At 44.4% G+C, this 19688-nt stretch overlaps 1 protein-coding gene across 1 annotated transcript in view; it reads right to left on the bottom strand.

The window, feature by feature from the left end:
- The window catches only part of UNC80 (unc-80 homolog, NALCN channel complex subunit), a 219538-nt gene that overhangs the window by 105725 nt on the left and 94125 nt on the right, over positions 1–19688 (bottom strand). The window contains exons 25-26 of the mRNA XM_060257048.1: positions 17013–17146; positions 4888–5053 (exon numbers count right to left, since the gene is read on the bottom strand). Coding sequence (XP_060113031.1) covers positions 4888–5053; positions 17013–17146 — 300 coding nt within the window. The remainder of the gene's footprint in view (positions 1–4887; positions 5054–17012; positions 17147–19688) is intronic.

The following is a 19688-nucleotide window of genomic DNA, read 5'->3' on the forward strand; positions in this document are numbered from 1 at the left end:
TCTCAATTGGGAAGAAAGGCAGGACTAGACTACTGCAATGCCCTCTACATGGGGCTGCCCTTATATCGAACACGGAAACTTCAGGTAGTCCAGAACGCGGCGGCCAGGCTGCTTGAGGGACTACCACGGTGGGAACATGTGCGGCCTGGGCTGCGAGATCTGCATTGGCTGCCGGTTGTGTACCGTGTTCGCTATAAAGTGCTGGTTATCACCTTTAAAGCCCTATATGGCCGGGGACCTGCCTACCTAAGGGACCGCCTCTCCCCATATGTTCCCCAGAGAGCACTGAGATTTAGCTCTCAGAACCTTCTAACAATCCCTGGGCCAAGAGAAGCTAGGTTGAAGGCTACTAGGGAGCAGGCCTTCTCGGTAATGGCCCCTCGTTGGTGGAACCACCTTCCAGAGATGGTGCGAGCCCTGCGGGACCTGAATCAGTTCCGCAGGGCTTGCAAAACATTTCTTTTCCAGCTCGCTTTTGAGACAGAACCTGATTAACCTGACGTGTGGCTACCCAGCCATCTTGTGGATTTTATGACTTACAGTATTTTAGCACCTAATTTATATATTTTATCTATTTTTAAAAATGTATTATGTAATTGACCATATTTAAAACTGTCTACATTGTTTTACTTGAATCATGGAATTCCATGTCTGTGAGCCGCCCTGAGCCCGCCTTTGGCGGGGGAGGGCGGGATATAAAAATAAAGTTATTATTATTATTATTATTATTATTATTATTATTATTATTATTATTATTATTATTATTATTATTATTATTATTATTATTATTATTATTATTATTATTATTAAGGTGGGGGAAAGAGCCAGTGTGTTGTAGTGGTTAAGAGTAGCAGATTCTAATCTGAAGAACCGAGTTTGATTCCCCACCAGGGTTGTGAGGTCCTACGTCACTGCTAACAAGGGGATCCTGGAACCACTCTGGGGGTCTTCTACCATGCATGCAAAGCACGCGTGGCGCAATGATTGTCACTTGGAAGTGACGTCATTGGTTTGCCAGTGTTGCACACGACACTCTAGGTTTTGGACAAAACCGCTATGGGTTTTTGGCTACAAAACCACAGAGTTTGCCCCCAAACCAGAGCATTGCCATGTGAAATTGGCGATGTGCTGCAATGACATCCCTGTTGGGGGGGTGGATTCCCTCACCGGCCAGCTGGCTGGCAGTGGATTGGAATCCCAAAGACAAAGGGATCCCCTGGCCAGACTGGGGTCTGGTAACCCTATTCCCCACTCTTCCATATGAAGTCTGCTGGGTGACTTTGTGCACTCACTGTTGTCTCAGAACTCTCTCAAAGTGCCTGTTGTGGGGGGAGGAAGGGAAGGCAATTGCAAGCTGTTATGAGACACATGGGCCACTCACCGTTCTCCCAGAACTCTCTCAGCCCCACCTACCTCACTATGTGCCTGTTGTGGGGAAAGAGAGAGAATGTCACTGTAAGGCCCTCTGAGATGCCTTAAGGTCGAGAAAAGCATGATGATATGCAGGCTTTGAATATTGAATGTTATAGGTTCTATCTGTGGCATGTCCTTCTAAAAAAGAGTCCCAGGTGTAAGGTCAGGCTTCATTAGTACTTGGACATGAAGCCACCGGGAAAGTCCCCTCTCTAAGACCTTGGAGTGCCATCAGGTTGCAGGCAAGAACTCTAAGACCTTGGAGAGCCAATAACGATCAGTGTAGAGTCTATCTGCCAAGATATATCAACAAGTCTACATTATATTTGCTCTTATAGCAGCTTTGTCCCTTATTTGGATTGAAGCACAGAATTAAAAAGTTGGAAGGGTCTATTCAGTCCACCCTTTATACCAGGGGTGGCCAAACTGCAGTTCAGGAGCCACTTGCGGCTCTTTCACACATATTGCGTGGCTCTTGAAACTGGTGGCTTGGAGAATGTTTTCAAAGTTAAAGTTACTTTCTTCCCACTTCTCCCTCCCTCTACCTTTTCCTTCCTTCCTTCCTGCTCTCAAACATCTGACATTCATGTCTTGTGGTTCTCAAACATCTGATGTTTATTCTATGTGGCTCTTACATTAAGCAGGTTTGGCCACCCCTGCTCTATACCATGCAGGATGTCTTACTGTATTCCTTACAAATAACTGTCAAACCTCCCCTTAAACACCTACAAAGAGGGAGAATCCACAACGTCTCTGAGCAGCTGATTCCACCACTGAACTGCCCTGATTGTTAAGAAGGTTTTCCTAATATTCCACTGATACCTCCCTCTGATGAACTGCAAATTTAAAAGGGTAAAAGTGCTGTGTAGACAGATAAAGGACTTTGAAGACTTAATTCTTCATGAAGCCAGAGAGCCCTGAGTGATCAGCTGTTTCAAGACATCTGGCTAGCATCAGCTGAGCGGAGAAAGACTTCTGAACTGGATTTTGAAGGGAATTCACTCTGGTTTCAGCCCTGACAGAGAGCAGTTTTACACAGACAAAAGAACTGGTGGAAAGTTGACAAGGAAGTTTGGGAAGCAGGCAAAGACTCCCACTCAGGCCAAAGAAAGGGGATAAATCTTCTAGTGAGAAGAGAATTTCCTTACCCAATCAAATAGGAAGTTAGCTTTGAAGAGTGCAGGGATCCCTGATCTAGTGTGGTTAGAAACTGTCTACAGAAACCTTAAGAGTAAGTTAAAAACTCAAGAGAAGAACTGGTGTTTCAAGAGAAGGGGTTTGGGCATCGGAAAGAGTGTACCAGCCTTCTGGAAACCAAGAGTCAGAGAATACTCGAATAAAGTGTACTAGAGTGTTTGGAAGAACACTGGAACAAAAGCCTCTCTAAATAAAGGCTTAAGTAACTGTGAACAGCTTTAAAAAACCTCTCATTAGCCTGGAATGTAAGAACTGAAGTCTGTGCATGTACTGATTTTACCTCAGAGTTATCTATATTGAGTTACCTCAGAACTTTTATCCCTAATTGCACGTGACCTTTCCCTTCTGTGTTGAATAAACTATTTTGTTAATTTGGAATATAAAAATTTCTCAAGTGCCATTTAAGTTGTATAAGTTAAAGGGGGCTCCCATTCCTTCCCTCAGGTTCCTGGGCTGAGCATGCAGCCAAGATATCTATGTATTTAGTACTGCTCCTACAGCTATCACCTTAAGCAGAAATTAGAACAAGAAATTACTTTAAAAGACCTTACTCGATATTATTTCTCTTACATTTGATTACTGTGCCTATGAATTTTGCCACTAAGAGGGTGACACAATCATTTGTATATAATAACAGCCAAAATATACTGCAACAGGGTAGGACAGCCAGAATTCTTAGGAAAGAAGAAAACAGATGACTCAGTTACAAAAGGGAAAGAAACATGGAGAGAAAATCTTGCCTCTGAGGGAAGTGGACGGAGGCGTCATGCCCCCACTCATAATTTAAATCCATTATTATGACAAATCCTGTCTTCCACTACCCTCTTCTACATGACAGCCTTTCAAATACTCAAAAAGAGTAATTATATCCCCACACAATCTTCTCCAAGAAAACATTCCATATGCCTTCAGTCCTTCTTCGTAAGGCTTATTTTACAAACCCCTGATCATCCTCGTTGCTTTCCTCTGGGGCCATGGTGTAAGACTTAACCATTTTCCTGACCTCCCGAAAGTTGCTGTTTGTTACATAGGGGAAAACATACAGACATTGTACAGGCAACGTAATTGCTTCACCCAACATGCATGACTCGTTCAGTGACTCATCCAGTTTGACCTATTCTGAGACCATACTTATAGGTTTGGATGCTCTCTTCCACTGCATTGGATCCTTTGACTGTCTTCTACTACAGAGCGTCTAACAGAGAAAGACTGCCTTCAACAAAGAAAGACTTTTCTCAGTTATAGGACCATACTCCATTGGAGAAAGTCTTTCTACCTTAAAGGAAGAGTTAATAAAAGACACAGAGGATGCAACCCAATGTGTGTGTATTTCTTTAATGGTATCGTATTCCTTGAAAACTATTCCTTGAAAACCATTACTGCCTGATTTATATGCTGCAAAACCACTCAAAGAAAGTGGTTTTTGCCATCACTCTACACTGTATCACGTAACCTGAGGTACCATTTTGATCCATAACAGCCGTTTTAAGCAACTATTGACTGTGTTTTTGTATTGCAACACTTGAACCGTACGAGAATGACAATCAGAACTTTTGCTTGTTGTTTTGCATGAGATGGCATTACAACGACAGACATTCTGCTGCCTGAACAACCACAGTGAGGTTATGTCTCGACATTACACATCATATTTTGGGATGAGCCAATGAGAGCCACATAGCCGATTCTTGTTTGCGCAGGTGGGAGCCAAAATACGTAGGGAGCAAATGAATGGATTCAGTGACCCGCGTCGTATCGCTTCTGGCTTTCGGTCTTTGGAAAGAAGGCCCTCTCTTCTTCCACAGGGGGCATAAGACCACATTAAAAGGCTGTTGGGATGCTCACCTCACTAAATTTGGTTGCGACACAGTGCATCTGAACACGATCTTAGGCATTACTGAAATTGTAGGCCTGTAGCACAGGTCAACATGCACTGGTCTTCTCTTGTTTTTGTACTTCTGAGTGGGAAAATGCAGAATTTATTTGGATTTTTATACGCCACATCTGGCTGTGAGAACAGACGTCAACTAATGTTTCCATCTGGGGGGGACACTTCTTCAGAACTAAGCACCGCTAAAGTGAAGGGGCCTTTGCTGCCATAGAAATGTGCTTAGGAATGAGATGTTCCCCCAAATCCTTTCCTTTTTGGATTGATATGCTAGCGACAGTTCAGCCATGTGGCTCCATGGTTACTTGCCTTATAATACAATAAAGGCCAGCACCAAATACTGGGGAAGGAAAAAATAGAGAGAGTTGAAAGCTTCGGTAGGGTTGACCAACCTTTCTTCTCTTCGCAACCCGTGTCGGATTTCAGGGTGTGGCTGCTGCTGTGCAAGGAGTCTTTGGAATCTTCGTTTTCGTCCAGAACCCCTGCAAAGCTGATCTTCCGCTCATACCTGTGCCGATCCATCTCCGGATCCAAGCGCAAGCGGCAGCTCTCCAGATCCTAAAAGCATTGGATAGACCACAAAAGCAGAGTGAACGACACAGTCTCAATGACTTTTAACGATAAAGTTGGGCTCTCCATCTTTGGAGGTTGTTGTTTTAAAAATAAATAAATAAATAAAATAACTTTTATTGAAACTTTATCATACATTACAAACCAACAAACAAAGACAAAGTGAATAAATAAATAAATAAATAATCCTAAGCAGAACCTAGTAGCCTTACATTCGAGGTAAACTGTATACAACATAAGAGAAGCCATGTTGGATCAGGCCAATGGTCCATACAGTCCAACACTCTGTGTCACACAGTGGCCCCAAAACCCAAGTGCCATCAGGAGGTTCACCAGTGGGCCCAGGACACTAGAAACCCACCAACTGTGACCCCCCAAGAAGACGACAACTGCAGATTTATATCCTACCCTTCTCTCTGAATCAGAGACTCAGAGCGGCTTACAATCTCCTATATCTTTTTCCCCCACAATAGACACCCTGTGAGGTAGGTGGGGCTGAGAAGGCTCTTACAGCAGCTGCCCTGACCCAAGGCCATTCCAGCAGCTGCAAGTGGGGAATCAAACCCGATTCTGCCAGATAAAAGTCTGCACACTTAACCACTACACCAAACTGGCTTTCACCAAGCACCAAGAACAGAGCATCACTTACCCCAGACAGAGTTCTATCTATACCCTGTGGCTAATAACGTAAGATGTTATCTAGTATACCTGTCCAAAGTACATTAGTATAATTCAAGGTCAGCATATTTGAGTGATATTTTACAGTCTTCTGGACAATTACAGTTTACATATTCAAAAAAAATACAAACAATTTTTCTACAAAATTATTTTCCATTTCAGGATTTTCCATCAGCAATATCTGAGTAGCCCGCTTGTATTTTATCACTAAGACCATTTTTGCACACAGTTTACCTCGTAGTCACAATCCTGTTCCCTCCGCAGCGTCTGTCAGATTTCCCGCCATCTGCGCCAGAGTTACAGGAAGTACCGCAGCTTTTGCGTAGCAAACGTAAACTGGGTTTTAGCGATTTACGTTTGCTACGCAAAAGCTGCAGCCCTTCCTGTAACTTCGGCGCAGATGGTGGGAAATCCGACCAGACGCTGCGGAGGGAAAAGGATTGTGACTGCGAAGTGAGCTGTGTGCGAAAACGGTCATTGTCCGATACCTTTGAGAACCAAGTTTTAATACCTGAGTTTTAAAACCAAGTTTTAATACCTCAGCTAGCACCATTTTCCCAGCAAGCAATAAAAAGGAGGTTTTTAAAGAGAGGCTAGATGGCCATCTGACAGCAATGCTGATCCTGTGTATATACGTAGATAGATAGATATAAGCAGATGCCTCTGGTGAACAGCAAATTAATACACGACTTAATGAAGATGTTTTGATGTATGCAAAGACTAGATAGCAATAACAAGCTAAGTTTCTACATCACAATATGTTTGGATTTAATTACGGGGAGGAAAAAACCAGTCGAGCAATAAATATGTAGGAGACTAATGTGTAAAAGTCTCTCTCTCTCTCTCTTTTTAGCACAAAACAGTGTAATGGTCCTAAAACTACTTTCCTGGAAGTAAAAAGCGAGACAAATAGGCCAAACTGTAAATATTTTAACAAATTTTAAAATGGCTTTTTAAAATGGTTTAAAGGGTTAAATAATAATCTTTTAAATTCTTTTTTAAACTGTTGCAACCCTCAAGTCATCAAATTTTAACATGCAGATTCTTTGTGGGACTTTTTATAAGGTACTTTAATGGTTTTTCTAGATGACTAAAATGTTCTGGTCAATGACTACAAGAATAAACTGAACTGAACTTTCCTGAAAGGAAACCCCATTGAATAGATTTTAATCCAGCTAAGTGTTTTTAGGATTATCCTGTGACAGGGTCGTCCAAAACATAGGTCCACCCTTCTAAGCCTCTTGATTTAAATGGTCAGTAAAGATGTCTGCTTATAGCAGAGGTGGGGAACCTTTTTTCTGCCAAGGGCCATACGGATATTTGTAACATCATTCACAGGCCATAAAAAATTATCAACTTAAAAAACAGTGCTCCACCAAGGGAGATGATTCAGGCCAGAAAAATTAACACAAATAATTGTTTTTCTAGTTGAAGTCATATGGGGAGAGCCTAATCTGGCATACACACACGACCCACCACTAGGGGTGTGCATTCGGTTTGGCTGAACCGTATATACAGCCGAATCAACACTGATTCGGCTGTATACGGAATTGGCCGTAGCCGATTCCCATTGCCGTCTATTATGCGGCAGCCGAATACGGCTCGCCGTATACTGCCGAATAGCTATTCGGAAGTATACGGCTGTCAATGGAAAAGGCGGGAAAGTAGCTTCTGCAGCCTCAGTGGAGCTGCTTGCCTACTTTCCCGCCTTTAGTGGCCTCTTCCCGCCTCTCCCATAGCCTCCCTGGGATCAGGGAGGGGGGGAGGGGGAAGAGGAGCCCCAGCAGCCAATCCAAAGCATGCATTTGCAAAATGCATTGCAAATGCATGCTTTGCAGGGCTGTTGTGTAGCTGATGGCCCAGCCATCAGCTACATTGTTGTTATTTTGATCTTTTGCTTACTTGGGTATCCAAGTAAGCACTGTTGTCTGGCCAATCAGAGAGCAGTGCTATTTTTTGAAATTGCTCTCTGTAGGGCCAGAGAACCTTTTTAAGGAGTCTTCCTGGCTGGACTCCTCCATTGCTGTGTTGGTGTATGTGGGTTGGTGGTGTGAGAGAGATTGTGCTGCTGCTGGCTGGCCCTTGGCTTCAGCTGCTGCCTGCTGCTCTCTCACTCAGCCTTACCAGACTTCCCTGGAGTAGAGAAGACAAGTTTTGGGGTTCTTGTTTTTGTTGGTAAAAGGACTAGAGTCCCTTTACTTGCCCAGATTTGGGTGGGTGAGTACTGGGTGGGTAGCCTATTTGGGGTTGGGGTTAGGTTCTGCTGGGGGTGGGGGCCTGGGGTGGGGGAGGTTGCTAATTTGCCCATATCTTAATTTAGTGAGAGGACTTTTAAAAGTGCAGTGTCCTTTTACTTCTCCTGATTTGGGTGGCTTGGATTTCTTGGGGTTAGGGTGAAGGGTTTTTTTTGGGGGGGGGGGGGTTGGCAAAGTTCCTGTATTGTTAAAAGTTGAGGGTTTTTTACTGTTTTAAAAGTATTCAGTGTTTGATTTGTTGCTGCTGTGTTGTGCTGCTGCTGTTACTTTTATCTTCAGGTTATTGGGGGGGGGGGGTGCTGTTTGGCCTAATTTTCAATGTTTAAAAGGCCACTTTTGTCCCCCTTTTCCTGGTTCTGGTTTTAGGGGTGGGGGTGTTGTTGTTGACTGATTTGGCCTGAGCTTTCTTTTTGGTGAAAAGGCCACTTTTTAAACACTTGGCCTTTTGTGATTCTGCTGGTTTTGTTTTGGTTTTTTTAAATTACCTCTGGTTGGTGTGGGGGTTGGCGAGGGTGTGTGTGGGCTGTGTGGGCTGGGTCACTTTCTTGTTTTTATAGAGTAGATTGAGTGTTCTGTGGCAGGGAAGCTGGCACCTGGGTGAGAGACCCAAAACCAGCAGGCTTGTTGTGGTTGGCCAGCTCTCCCCGTGTTGTTTGGGGCAGGCCTGGAGAGCTGGCATCTGTAGATTGTGTGTTCTGTGGCAGGGAAGCTGGCACCTGGGTGAGAGACCCAGAGCCAGCAGGCTTGTTGTGGTTGGCCAGCTCTCCCCATGTTGTTTGGGGCAGGGCTGGAGAGCTGGCATCTGTAGATTGTGTGTTCTGTGGCAGGGAAGCTGGCACCTGGGTGAGAGACCCAGGACCAGCAGGCTTGTTGTGGTTGGCCAGCTCTCCCCATGTTGTTTGGGGCAGGGCTGGAGAGCTGGCATCTGTAGATTGTGTGTTCTGTGGCAGGGAAACTGGCACCTGGGTAAGAGACCCAGAACCAGCAGGCTTGTTGTGGTTGGCCAGCTCTCCCCATGTTGTTTGGGGCAGGGCTGGAGAGCTGGCATCTGGGTTTGCTACAGCCAAGTCTGCCTCAAACCCCCTGCCCCCCCAGTAGCCTCTAATTATGCCCTATGTTGCCATTGATGTCAATGGCCCATAGGGTATAATGATGGAATAGGGGCACCCTCTTTGGGTGCCCCTGGAATGGGATCCCCTGGCCCAATCTTTTTGGGACTTGGGGGGTTGGAGGGGAGAGTCCCCTGCAGGTCCCCTGCAAATTTGGGGGCTCTCCCTCAAACCCCCTCCCCTCCAGGCGGCTTCAAATATACCCTATTTGCCATTGATTTCAATGGCCCATAGGGTATAATAGGGCCGTATATTCGGAAATAGCCGCGCATCTACCGTATATGCGGCTATTCCGAATGCGGTATACGGGGATTCCGAATTTTTTCCCCCGTATACTTCCGAATCCATGTAATGCCGATTTTTTTTTTTTTTTTGCACACCCCTACCCACCACCCTAGGCAAATGCATAGGTCCAGGGCTTTTTTGTAGAAAAAGCCTGGCAGGAACTCAGTAGCATATTAGACCATATCTCCTAATATTAGCATATATGGTCACACACTCATTAGCATATTAGGCCACACCATCTGGGATAATCAAGTGCAAACTGAACTGTGACAGTAACTTTTCCAGGCCCTGCAGCAATTCTGGCCTGCCAGCCAGGCCCCAGGGAGGCTGCCTCAGAGCACATCTGGGCCCTGTGATCCCTGCCTGGCCCTGGAGAGGCTGCTGTGCAGCGCGGCAGGGCCCCACGATCCTCACTGGCCAGCTAGGCCCCAGGGAGGCTGCCACATTGCTCGGTTCGGCCCAGCAATCCCTGAGGGCCACACCAAGGGGCCCTTGGGACGCAGGTTCCCCACCCATGGTTTATAATCTGTTATCTACCAAACTACCAGAGTTCTCATTTTTGTAGTGGCTTTGACTCTACAATTCCCAGTCCCTCTGACATTGCCAACATTGTAATCAATTTTAGCTCATTTTCAGATTTTAACTTCCAGACCTCACAGTGAGAAAAAACGTTACATGAGGGCACTACTGGGGCAGGTAACCAGCTATTATATTAATTGTCTTGTTAGGCTTAAGGTACAGTTTTTTAAAGCTAAGGCTAAAAATAACTTGGAGCTAGGGTTGCCAGGTCCAATTCAAGAAATATCTGGGGAGTTTAGGGGTGGAGCCAGGAGACCTTGGGGGGTGGAGTATGGAGCAAGGTTGTGACAAGCGCAATTGGACTCCAAAGGGAGTTCTGGCCATCTCATTTGAAGGGACCATGCACCTTTAAAAAGGCTTCCCTCCACTGTAAATAATGAAGGATAGGGGCACCTTCTTTTAGGGGCTCATGGAATTGGACCCCTGGTCTAATCTTTTTGAAACTTGGGGGGTGTTTAGAGGAGAGGAACCAGATGCTATGCTGAAAATTTGGTGCCTCTATTAAAAAAAAACAGCCCCTCCCCAGAGCCCAAGATATCTGCGGATGAAATCTCCATTATACGCTATGGGAATTGGTTTCCATAGGGAATAATGGAGTTCCCAGCAGACATTTCCCTCCCCCCACTTTCTGATGACCCTGAAGCAAGGGGAGGGCCTCCAAACCAGGGGATCCTCTGCCCCCACCTGGGGATTGGCAACCCTCCTTGGAGCAAACATATCAAAGGATTTGTGATTAAAGTTCCCACCGGTTGAGTCTAATCATGTTGAATCATCAGCTGTTATTTAGAAAACGAGAGTGTTTTAAATTTCGAAGGATTTTGTTTTTTAATTGTGTTCAAAGTTGCATATTAAAAAACCAAGAGCCACCCTGCTGACTAAAAAGCAACACTAATTTAATTGGATGATGCTGAACAAGGCGCAGCTGTGCACTATTCACAAACAAACAAACAAACACACACACACACACTCCACAGAAAATAATTGACAATTTGCTGCCCTTTTAAAACAGCTACATTCAAGTCTGGCCAGATCTTTGAGGTCAATAAGATTTGGGGGAGGTGAGTTTTTTGACTGAACTCCAAGCAGACCTTTGTTTAATTTTTATAAGGTTTTTTTTTTTTAAGTTTATTCCAATTTCTGTCAAAATGAAGAGTTTTTCTTTAGGCAACACCTTCCTCTAAAATCATGCCGCAAGTAAACAAGAAAACTCTTTTAACACTTTCCAAGACTTGTGTTAGATGGCACAAACCTTAATTTCAAAAGCAGAAGGCCAGAATTCAGGCATTCTCTTTGTTGCTAGCTATTATATTTCAAGCATATCATAATTCAGGCCTTTAATCCTTCAGAATCCAAGCTAATCTCTCTTCTTCAGGGGTTTAGCTCAATTTTAGCTTTTTGGCACGCCCCCCCCCCCCGCCCCCGAAAATAGGATTGCTAATCCCTAGATGTGAGGAACAACAGGGGAATCACAGTGAGGATATATAACAGGAGTGGCCAATGGTAGCTCTCCAGATGTTTTTTGCCTACAACTCCCATCAGCCCCAGCCATCAGCCATGCTTCCATCCACCACAATTTTATTAATAATTTTACTTTCTCTCTTTTTCTTCAGTTGCCAGGCCAAATATTTTCTGGGTTTGTTTGCTCCCTCTGGTATAATGAAAAATTTGATCCATGGGTATCTGGGGCTCTGGGGAAGCTGTTGTTTGACATAGATGCACTAAAGTTTCAGCATAGCATCTGGTGACTCTCCTCAAAAGACCCTCCAAGTTTCAAAAAGATTGGACCAGGAGATCCATTTCTATGATCCCCAAGAGAAGGTGTTCTTCATTATTCCAAATGGAGGGAAGGCATTTAAAAGTTGTGCGGTCCCTTGAAATGTGATGGCCAGAACTCCCTTTGGAGTTCAGTTGTGCTTGCCGCACCCTTGCTCCTGTCTCCACCCCCAAAGTCCCCAGATATCTCTTGAGTCAGACTTGGCAACCCTACAGCAACTAGGGTTGCCAAGTCCAATTCAAGAAATATCTGGGGACTTTGGGAGTGGAGCCAGGAGACATTAGGGGTGGAGCCAAGATCAAGGCTGTGACAAGCATAATTGAACTCCAAAGGGAGTTCTGGCCATCACATTTAAAATGACGGCACACCTTTACAATGCCTTCCTTCCATAGGAAATAATGAAGGATAGGGGCACCTTCTTTTGGGGCTCATAGAATTGGACCCCCTGGTCCAATCGTTTTGAAACTTGGGGAGCATTTTGGGGAGAGGCACTAGATGCTATACTGGAAATTTGGTGCCTCTACCCCAAAACACAGCCCCCCCCCAGAGCCCCAGATACCCGCGGATCAATTCTCCATGATTTTCTATGGGAATATATCTCCATAGGGAATAATAGAGTTCCCAGCAGACATTTCCCTCCCCTCCCCCCGCTTTCTGATTACCCTGAAGCGGGGGGAGGGCCTTCAAACCGGGGGATCCCCTGCCCCCACCTGGGGATTGCCAACCCTAACAGCAACATCCCATGAAAATGGCATCCAATCAGGATACATTGTCAGGAGAAACTTCTAGAAAATTACCTCATCATCCCTGGTTCTCTCCCTCCCATCTCATGGACTATAGGTTCTCATGAGAAGCTAATTACTGCCACCATCCCTGGCCTTAACTGTGTAGGCCAGGAGCTGTGTAGGTCAGGAAACTAGTTAGTAACATCTGGAGATTAGTTACTAACACTTGCAAGATGCATCAGGCCATTACAATTCTCATTAATCCTTGAAGGAAGACCAGGGGCGCTTTGCCTCACAGTTCCGTTCATCAGATAACCATCTGATACAAAATATTTGTCAGAGGAAAGCTCATACCCAGAAAATCTTGTTAATCTCCAAAGTGCTGCTAGACTGAAATCTAGGTGTACAATTCTGGTCACCTCACCTCAAAAAAGGTATTATAGCATTGGAAAAAGTCCAGAAAAGGGCAACTAGAATGATTAAAGGTTTGGAACACTTTCCCTATGAAGAAAGGTTACAATGCTTGGGGCTCTTTAGCTTGGAGAAACGTCGACTGCGGGGTGTTGTGATAGAGGTTTACAAGATTATGCATGGGATAGAGAAGGTAGAGAAAGAAGCCCTTTTCTCCCTTTCTCACAATACAAAAACTCCTGGGCACTCTATGAAATTGCTGAGCAGTTGGGTTAGAACTGATAAAAGGAAGTACTTTTTCACCCAAAGGGTGATTAACACATGGAATTCACTGCCACAGGAGGTGGTGGCAACTACAAGCATAGATAGCTTCAAGAGGGGATTGGATAAGCATATGGAGCAGAGGTCCATCAGTGGCTATTAGCCACAGCATATTGTTGGAACTCTCTGTCCAGGGCACTCTTGGTGCTTGTGGGGGGCACAGTAGGAGGGCTTCTAGCCCCACTGGTGGACCTCCTGAGGGCACTTGGTTTTTTTTGGCCACTGTGTGACAGAGTGTTGGACTGGATGGACCATTGGCCTGATCCAACATGGCTTCTCTTATGTTCTTTTGTTCTAGATCAACATAGCTGCCTTCTAAACCCGCCCTTTAAACATGCTCAGAAAACCACATTAGTGACGGGCCACCATGCCTTGTCCAAATGCAGAGTTCATACAACCTATCTCTCATGTGTGCATGGACCAAGAGGGGGAAAATGATGGATTACTATTTACTGCTGTCTTCACTAGTAAAGTGGCGGGGGTGGGGGGGGGGTGAAAGCAGCAAGACTGACCCACCGTTTAATGTTCTTGTTAACTGCTTAAAAGTCCGTTGAGCAAGAAAAACCAAGACACAGGATTTTAGTTTTGAGAAAAAAAAATCCCTTATGAAAGTAGCTCTTATTTTATACTGGATCCAACGCTACGTGCCAAAATATTAATTGTATGTTATTCTGTCACTGGTTTAACATTCATAGAGCCAACTTTTCCATCCCACTTGTTTTGCAAACAGCGGGATCTTAAATTTCCCAGACTTTTAATCAGCTTAATATTTAGTTGACAAAAAAAAAAGCTTTGCTCCCTGCTGGCCCTAATTACTTGCAAAGTTTTTGACTCAAAATGTAATTACTGTGGTGCATCTGGTATTATTCTGTCTTTCTACAGCAGCCCTCAACTGAATTAATCATCTGGCAAACAAAGAATTTACAAGCACCAGTGAGAAGGTTCCATTTATATTCCACCTTTCTCCTTTAGCATTTGTATTTTAACAAATCCCGTATTTTGGAAACAATTTTGCAACCCTGGAAAATTGCCCGTCGCAGTAAAAGTTCGTTTTGTTCTATAACCAGCTGCTCAAATTCAGTCGCATCTCTTAGAACTCCACCTTCAGTGCTCATGATCTCCTTTAGTCTTAAGACTAATTAGTAATATATCAGCCATAGAATGTTTTCACCTTCATCTTTAATAACTTGCCAAGACTTGATTTTCCCAAGTGTTTACCATCATACTTTACTATGACAAAGATATGATTCTATTCCAGCTAGAAACGGAAGATGAACAAGTGAAAAAAGGTATGAGTAAGTGGATGCAAAACCTTAAAGAACAGCTATCTATGTGACAATGGGTATGAATACGGAGAGCCAGTTTGGTGTAGTGGTTAGGTGTCCGGACTCTTATCTGGGAGAACCGGATTTGATTCTCCACTCCTCCACTTGCACCTGCTGGCATGGCCTTGGGTCAGCCATAGCTCTGGCAGAGGTTGTCCTTGAAAGGGCAGCTGCTGTGAGAACCCTCTCCAGCCCCACCCACCTCACAGGGTGTCTGTTGTGGGGGAGGAAGGGAAAGGAGATTGTAGGCTGCTCTGAGACTCTTCAGAGTGGAGGGCAGGATATAAATCCAATATCTTCTTCTTCTTCTTCAAAATAACACCTCGCCAGGACTGGCCCTAGGCTGTCTGGCACCCTAGGCAAGGCTAACTTCTCGTCCCCCCCCCGCACTGATAATGTCACTGAGTCACTGGGGGGGGGCACCCACTTTGGTGCCCAGAAGGCCAGCACCCTAGGCAATCACCTAGTTTATCATGGGCGATGCTGAAGGGGAGCTGCTGGTTGCGAAGCTGCCAGTTGCAGCAGAACCAGCAGCTCAGCCCTCTGACGGCCAGCTCAACCAGCAGCTCAGCCCTCTGACGGCATAGCAGCCGGGCCCTTGGAGGAAACTGACCGTTGGCCACTGCTGCCCTCATTCCCTGCAGTTGAGCGGCCACAAGCACAGAGCCCCCCCCCACTCACTCCTGCAGACGACTCGTCTGTGAGAAAATTTTTGCCAGGATTGGTCCCTCAGACGCTGAGAAGCAAGGTCAAGGGCGAGGCGTTCCCTTGGTCCCAAGTTCTAACAGGAACCTGGCCCCTCGCTAATTGGAAACAGCAGTGGCAAGCTATTTAGCTTCCTGCTCTGGGCAGATTCCTCTGTGGGAGCAACACGTCTAACCTCACGACGTGCCTTCACCTCAGCTTGCTTTGAAACCTGATCCTCGGCTTCTGGACACCTGGCCCGAACGACTCGGCTTTCGGTTGGTATACTTTGGACACTGTTCTTTCCTGGTTCCTGTTCTGATTGGCCCTGACCTCGGACTGACTTTGGACCCTGTGTTTTTGTAGAATGTAAATTTAGATTTGCACTTGAGCATGGACAAATAGTTTGGCCATCCAATGAGAAGGGAGCACTCCCTGGAGAAGATCCTGATGCTAGGAAAGACAGAAGGCAAAAGAAGAAGGGGATGGCAGAAGATGAGATGGCTGGACAGTGTTACTGATGTAAGAAACACGAATTTGAGCAGGCTTCGGAGGATGCTGGAAGACAGGCGGGCCTGCCGTGACTTTGTCCATGGGGTCGCAAAGAGTTGGACTCGACTGTGCGACTGAATAACAACAACGGACAGAGTGCCAGATAGATTTCCATTAATTCTGATCACAGAACTCATTTGCACTAGCCTGCCTTGCACTACTGTTACCTTTAAAACTATCACTTTTAAAGTATTATATTTGCAGAACTTGTCTTAAAGTCTATAGTACCTTTACTTATGGATTCTAGGCTGAGGGAACAAAGTCTGGGGAACAAAGAACAGTAGGCCTCTGTTAGAGTTCTTGCTAAGCATATTAGATATGAAAGAAAGCACATTGCATATTATAAAGCACATTTCTCTAGCAAGAGAATGTTATCAGAGTTCTGTTAACATCCTTTGATAAGGAAAGCTTTTCTCCCTGCCTCAAGGAAAGACCCCCCCCACCCCTAGACTGAAGGAGCCATCATGCCCACGCAGTAGAGATTTTACTTACTGGCACATTTTCTGGGACCAAACCAAAAATCTAAAACAAAGAACTTGCACAATAATCTGCACATTCTTAGAGGAACACCTAACCACAAAGTTCCGTGCAGATGCTAGATGCCAGGAAGATGGGAGATTGGGAGTAGAGAACAAAGAACTCCCTAAGGAATTACTCCATCCTGAGAGAGATGGGTTTCTTTAAGCCAATGAGATTCTACAAATTGCCAGAAGCGAGAACTTTGTAGCCAATCAACTGAATTTCCTTTGTTTACAGGAAGGTATAAAATGATTATGTTTTGTAAAGGAAGGTTGAAGGAGAACGAAGGAAGGAGGTGTAAAAGGCTGTTTTCCTTCCCACATTAATGTGAAAACAATAAAGAGATCTGCACACTGACTCTTCTGCACCTCTGTTGTTTGGGGAGTCCTTTGTTTGGGAAAAGGGGACTTAGCCTACATACAACATTTTGGACTTGCTTTGGTGGTTCTCCCTCTGCTCTTCAGCTCATACCCTGCCTGGGACTGCGTTTCGTTCCCTGCCGACCCCCCAGAACGTGACAGTTTGTCTAGTGGCAAGGATGGCCCCGCACCTCACTGTAACCAAAAAAGCCTGGGTTAACCTCTCGGTCTCGGTACCTGTGCTTGTTGATATATCTCTTCAGTTACTCAGACAATCTGCCAAACTTTACTTGCACATTATTATTATTATTATTATTTTTAAAAAAACCTTTCTAAACGCCTGCAAGTTAAATTGTTGGTCATTTCCTTACCACAAGAGGCTCCGTACGGGGCCGGGGCATGTAGGGAAAAGTCTCTCGGAGGAATGTGGTGATTTCCAGGAGAAGCTGACATGCCGCCATCTTGAGGGCAAAAGGGCAACAACATTTGGTGGGGTTCACAGTACCTGAGAAGTGATATATAACAATATTTGTTAAGAAAAAAAATCTCAGGTTTAAAAAATCTGTCTCTAAGAACAAATGGACATCGACACATGGTACACAATGCAAGCGCCGTATGAAACACTTTGCTGCCTTTATGCTATTGTTTTATGCTATATGCTATATTTATGGGACCGCCTCTCCCCACTTGTGCCCCCAAAATCTCTAAGATCTAGCTCACAACACCTACTGACTGTACCTGGCCCAAAGGACATCCAACTTGCCTCCACCAGGGCCAGGGCCTTTTTGGCCTTGGCCCCGCCTGGTGGAATCAGCTCCCTGTAGAAATCTGGGCCCTCACTGAATTACTACCTTTTTGCAGGGCCTGCAAAATGGAGCTAGTCCACCAGGCCTTCGGTTAAGGCAGTGGGCCCCAGAAGGTAGGACCAGAACCAATGGGTTGTAATTAAATCAAGAGTTTCCGGCTCAACATTAGGAAGAACTTCCTGACCGTTAGAGTGATTCCTCAGTGGAACAGGCTTTCTTGGGAGGTGGGGGGCTCTCCTTCCTTGGAGGTTTTTAAACAGAGGCTAGATGGCCATCTGACAGCAATGAAGATCCTGTGAATTTAGGGGGAGGTGTTTGTGAGTTTTCTGCATTGTGCAGGGGGTTGGACTAGATGACCCTAGAGGTCCCTTCCAACTCTATGATTCTATGATACTCCATCAACTGGCCTCTGTGCTAAGACACCATCTCTGCTGCATTACCGTTGTTTATTAACAATAGTCACAGACCTTAGCATGTTGCAAATGTATTAACTATGCTACCATATACAATTTGGTTTATAACTCATGTATTGTTTGATATACTGCTATTTTATTTGTTTTAACTGTATCATTTAAATTGTTATTTGTGATCCGCCCTGAGCCCCTTTTTGGGAAAGACAGCAAACCAGTGGTGCTACAGTGATAACAAAATAGAAAAAACAACTGCACCTGAAAAACAAAACTATTGAAAAACTATACAATATAAAGTTAACACTGTAAATACAAAAGATACATAGCACAATTCAAAACAGTACTTCCAAAGGTCCAGTGTCTCTTAAAGCAACAAGAAGTTTTCTTCTTTAGTAAAGGTCACGATAGATCCAAAGTTCAATCCATAAAGAGTCAAGATCCAGAATTTGGCTCCAAAGGGTAATTTTCCTTCATGTGGTTGCCGGCTATATGATCCACGTTCCACTTAAACAAAGCTTTTTCACAAGCCGAATAACAATCTTAGCATTTGCTCTTCAAGTATCACTTTTACTTGCCCATTTCTTTAGACATTCTTTTCAAGAGACGGCTCTTGAAAAGAATGTCTAAAGAAATGGGTGAGTAAAAGTGATACTTGAAGAGCAAATGCTAAGATTGTTATTTGGCTTGTGAAAAAGCTTTGAATTGTGCTATGTATCTTTTTTTGAATTGCTTTGAATTGTGCTATTTGTACTGTTTTGAATTGTGATATGTATCTTTTGTACTGTTTTGAACTGTGCTATCTTTTACAGTGTTTTTCAATAGCTTTGTTTTTCAGGTGCAGTTGTTTCTATTTCCTTTTTGGGAAAGGGCAGAATACCAATTGACTAAATGAAATAATAAATAAAATAAATAAATATTCTGTTTGTTTTCTAGCAAAGTCACTGGTGCTGTTATCTGATCCCATTCTCTGTAGTGTCTTCTTCTTCCACAACAGATGGAACCCAAAGGTCTCAAAACCTAATAGTCTTATGCAGGGGTGGAATTCTAGCAGGAGCTCCTTTGCATATTAGGCCACACACCCCTGATGTAGCCAATCCTCCAAGAGCTTACAAAAAAGAGCCTTAGAACAAAACAGTAGACAAGTGCACCTTTAAGACCAACTAAGTTTTATTTAGAATGTAAGCTTTCGCATGCTCTTAAGCAGACTTCATCAGACAAAATGGGAATGGCAAGCAGCAATACTTAATATAAGTGGGCAGTGTAGAATCATGGGAATGTTTCTAGCAGATTAAAAGAATCACAAATAGGGCTCTGTGTTTGTTCGTGTAGAATAAAACAGAGCTGAAAAAACACTGGAGGGTGATATAAAGCAGACTGCTGTCGTAGGTGCGCGTGCCATAAATCTAGGTAACACATGCCCTTTAAACCAGGGGTGGCCAACGGTAGCTCTCCAGATGCTTTTTGCCTACAACTCCCATCAGCTCCAGTCATTGGCCATGCTGGCTGAGGCTGATGGGAGTTGTAGGCAAAAAAAATCTGGAGAGCTACCGTTGGCCACTCCTGCTCTAAACTAACAAAGCCAGAATGTTACCTAGATTTATACCACTGGCACCTATGACAGGTCTGCTTTTTATCACCCTCCAGTGTTTTTTCAACCCTGTTTTGCCGTACGCTATTTGTGATTCTTTTAATCTGCTAAAATCATTCCCATGATTCAATACTGCCTACTTATATTAAGAATTGCTGCTTGCCATTCCCATTTTGTCTGATGGTCTGCTTAAGAGCGTACAGAAGCTTACATTCTAAATAAGACTTACTTGGTCTTAAAGGT

The sequence above is a fragment of the Heteronotia binoei genome, chromosome 16, assembly GCF_032191835.1.
Source record: "Heteronotia binoei isolate CCM8104 ecotype False Entrance Well chromosome 16, APGP_CSIRO_Hbin_v1, whole genome shotgun sequence".
Taxonomy (NCBI): Eukaryota; Metazoa; Chordata; class Lepidosauria; order Squamata; family Gekkonidae; genus Heteronotia; species Heteronotia binoei.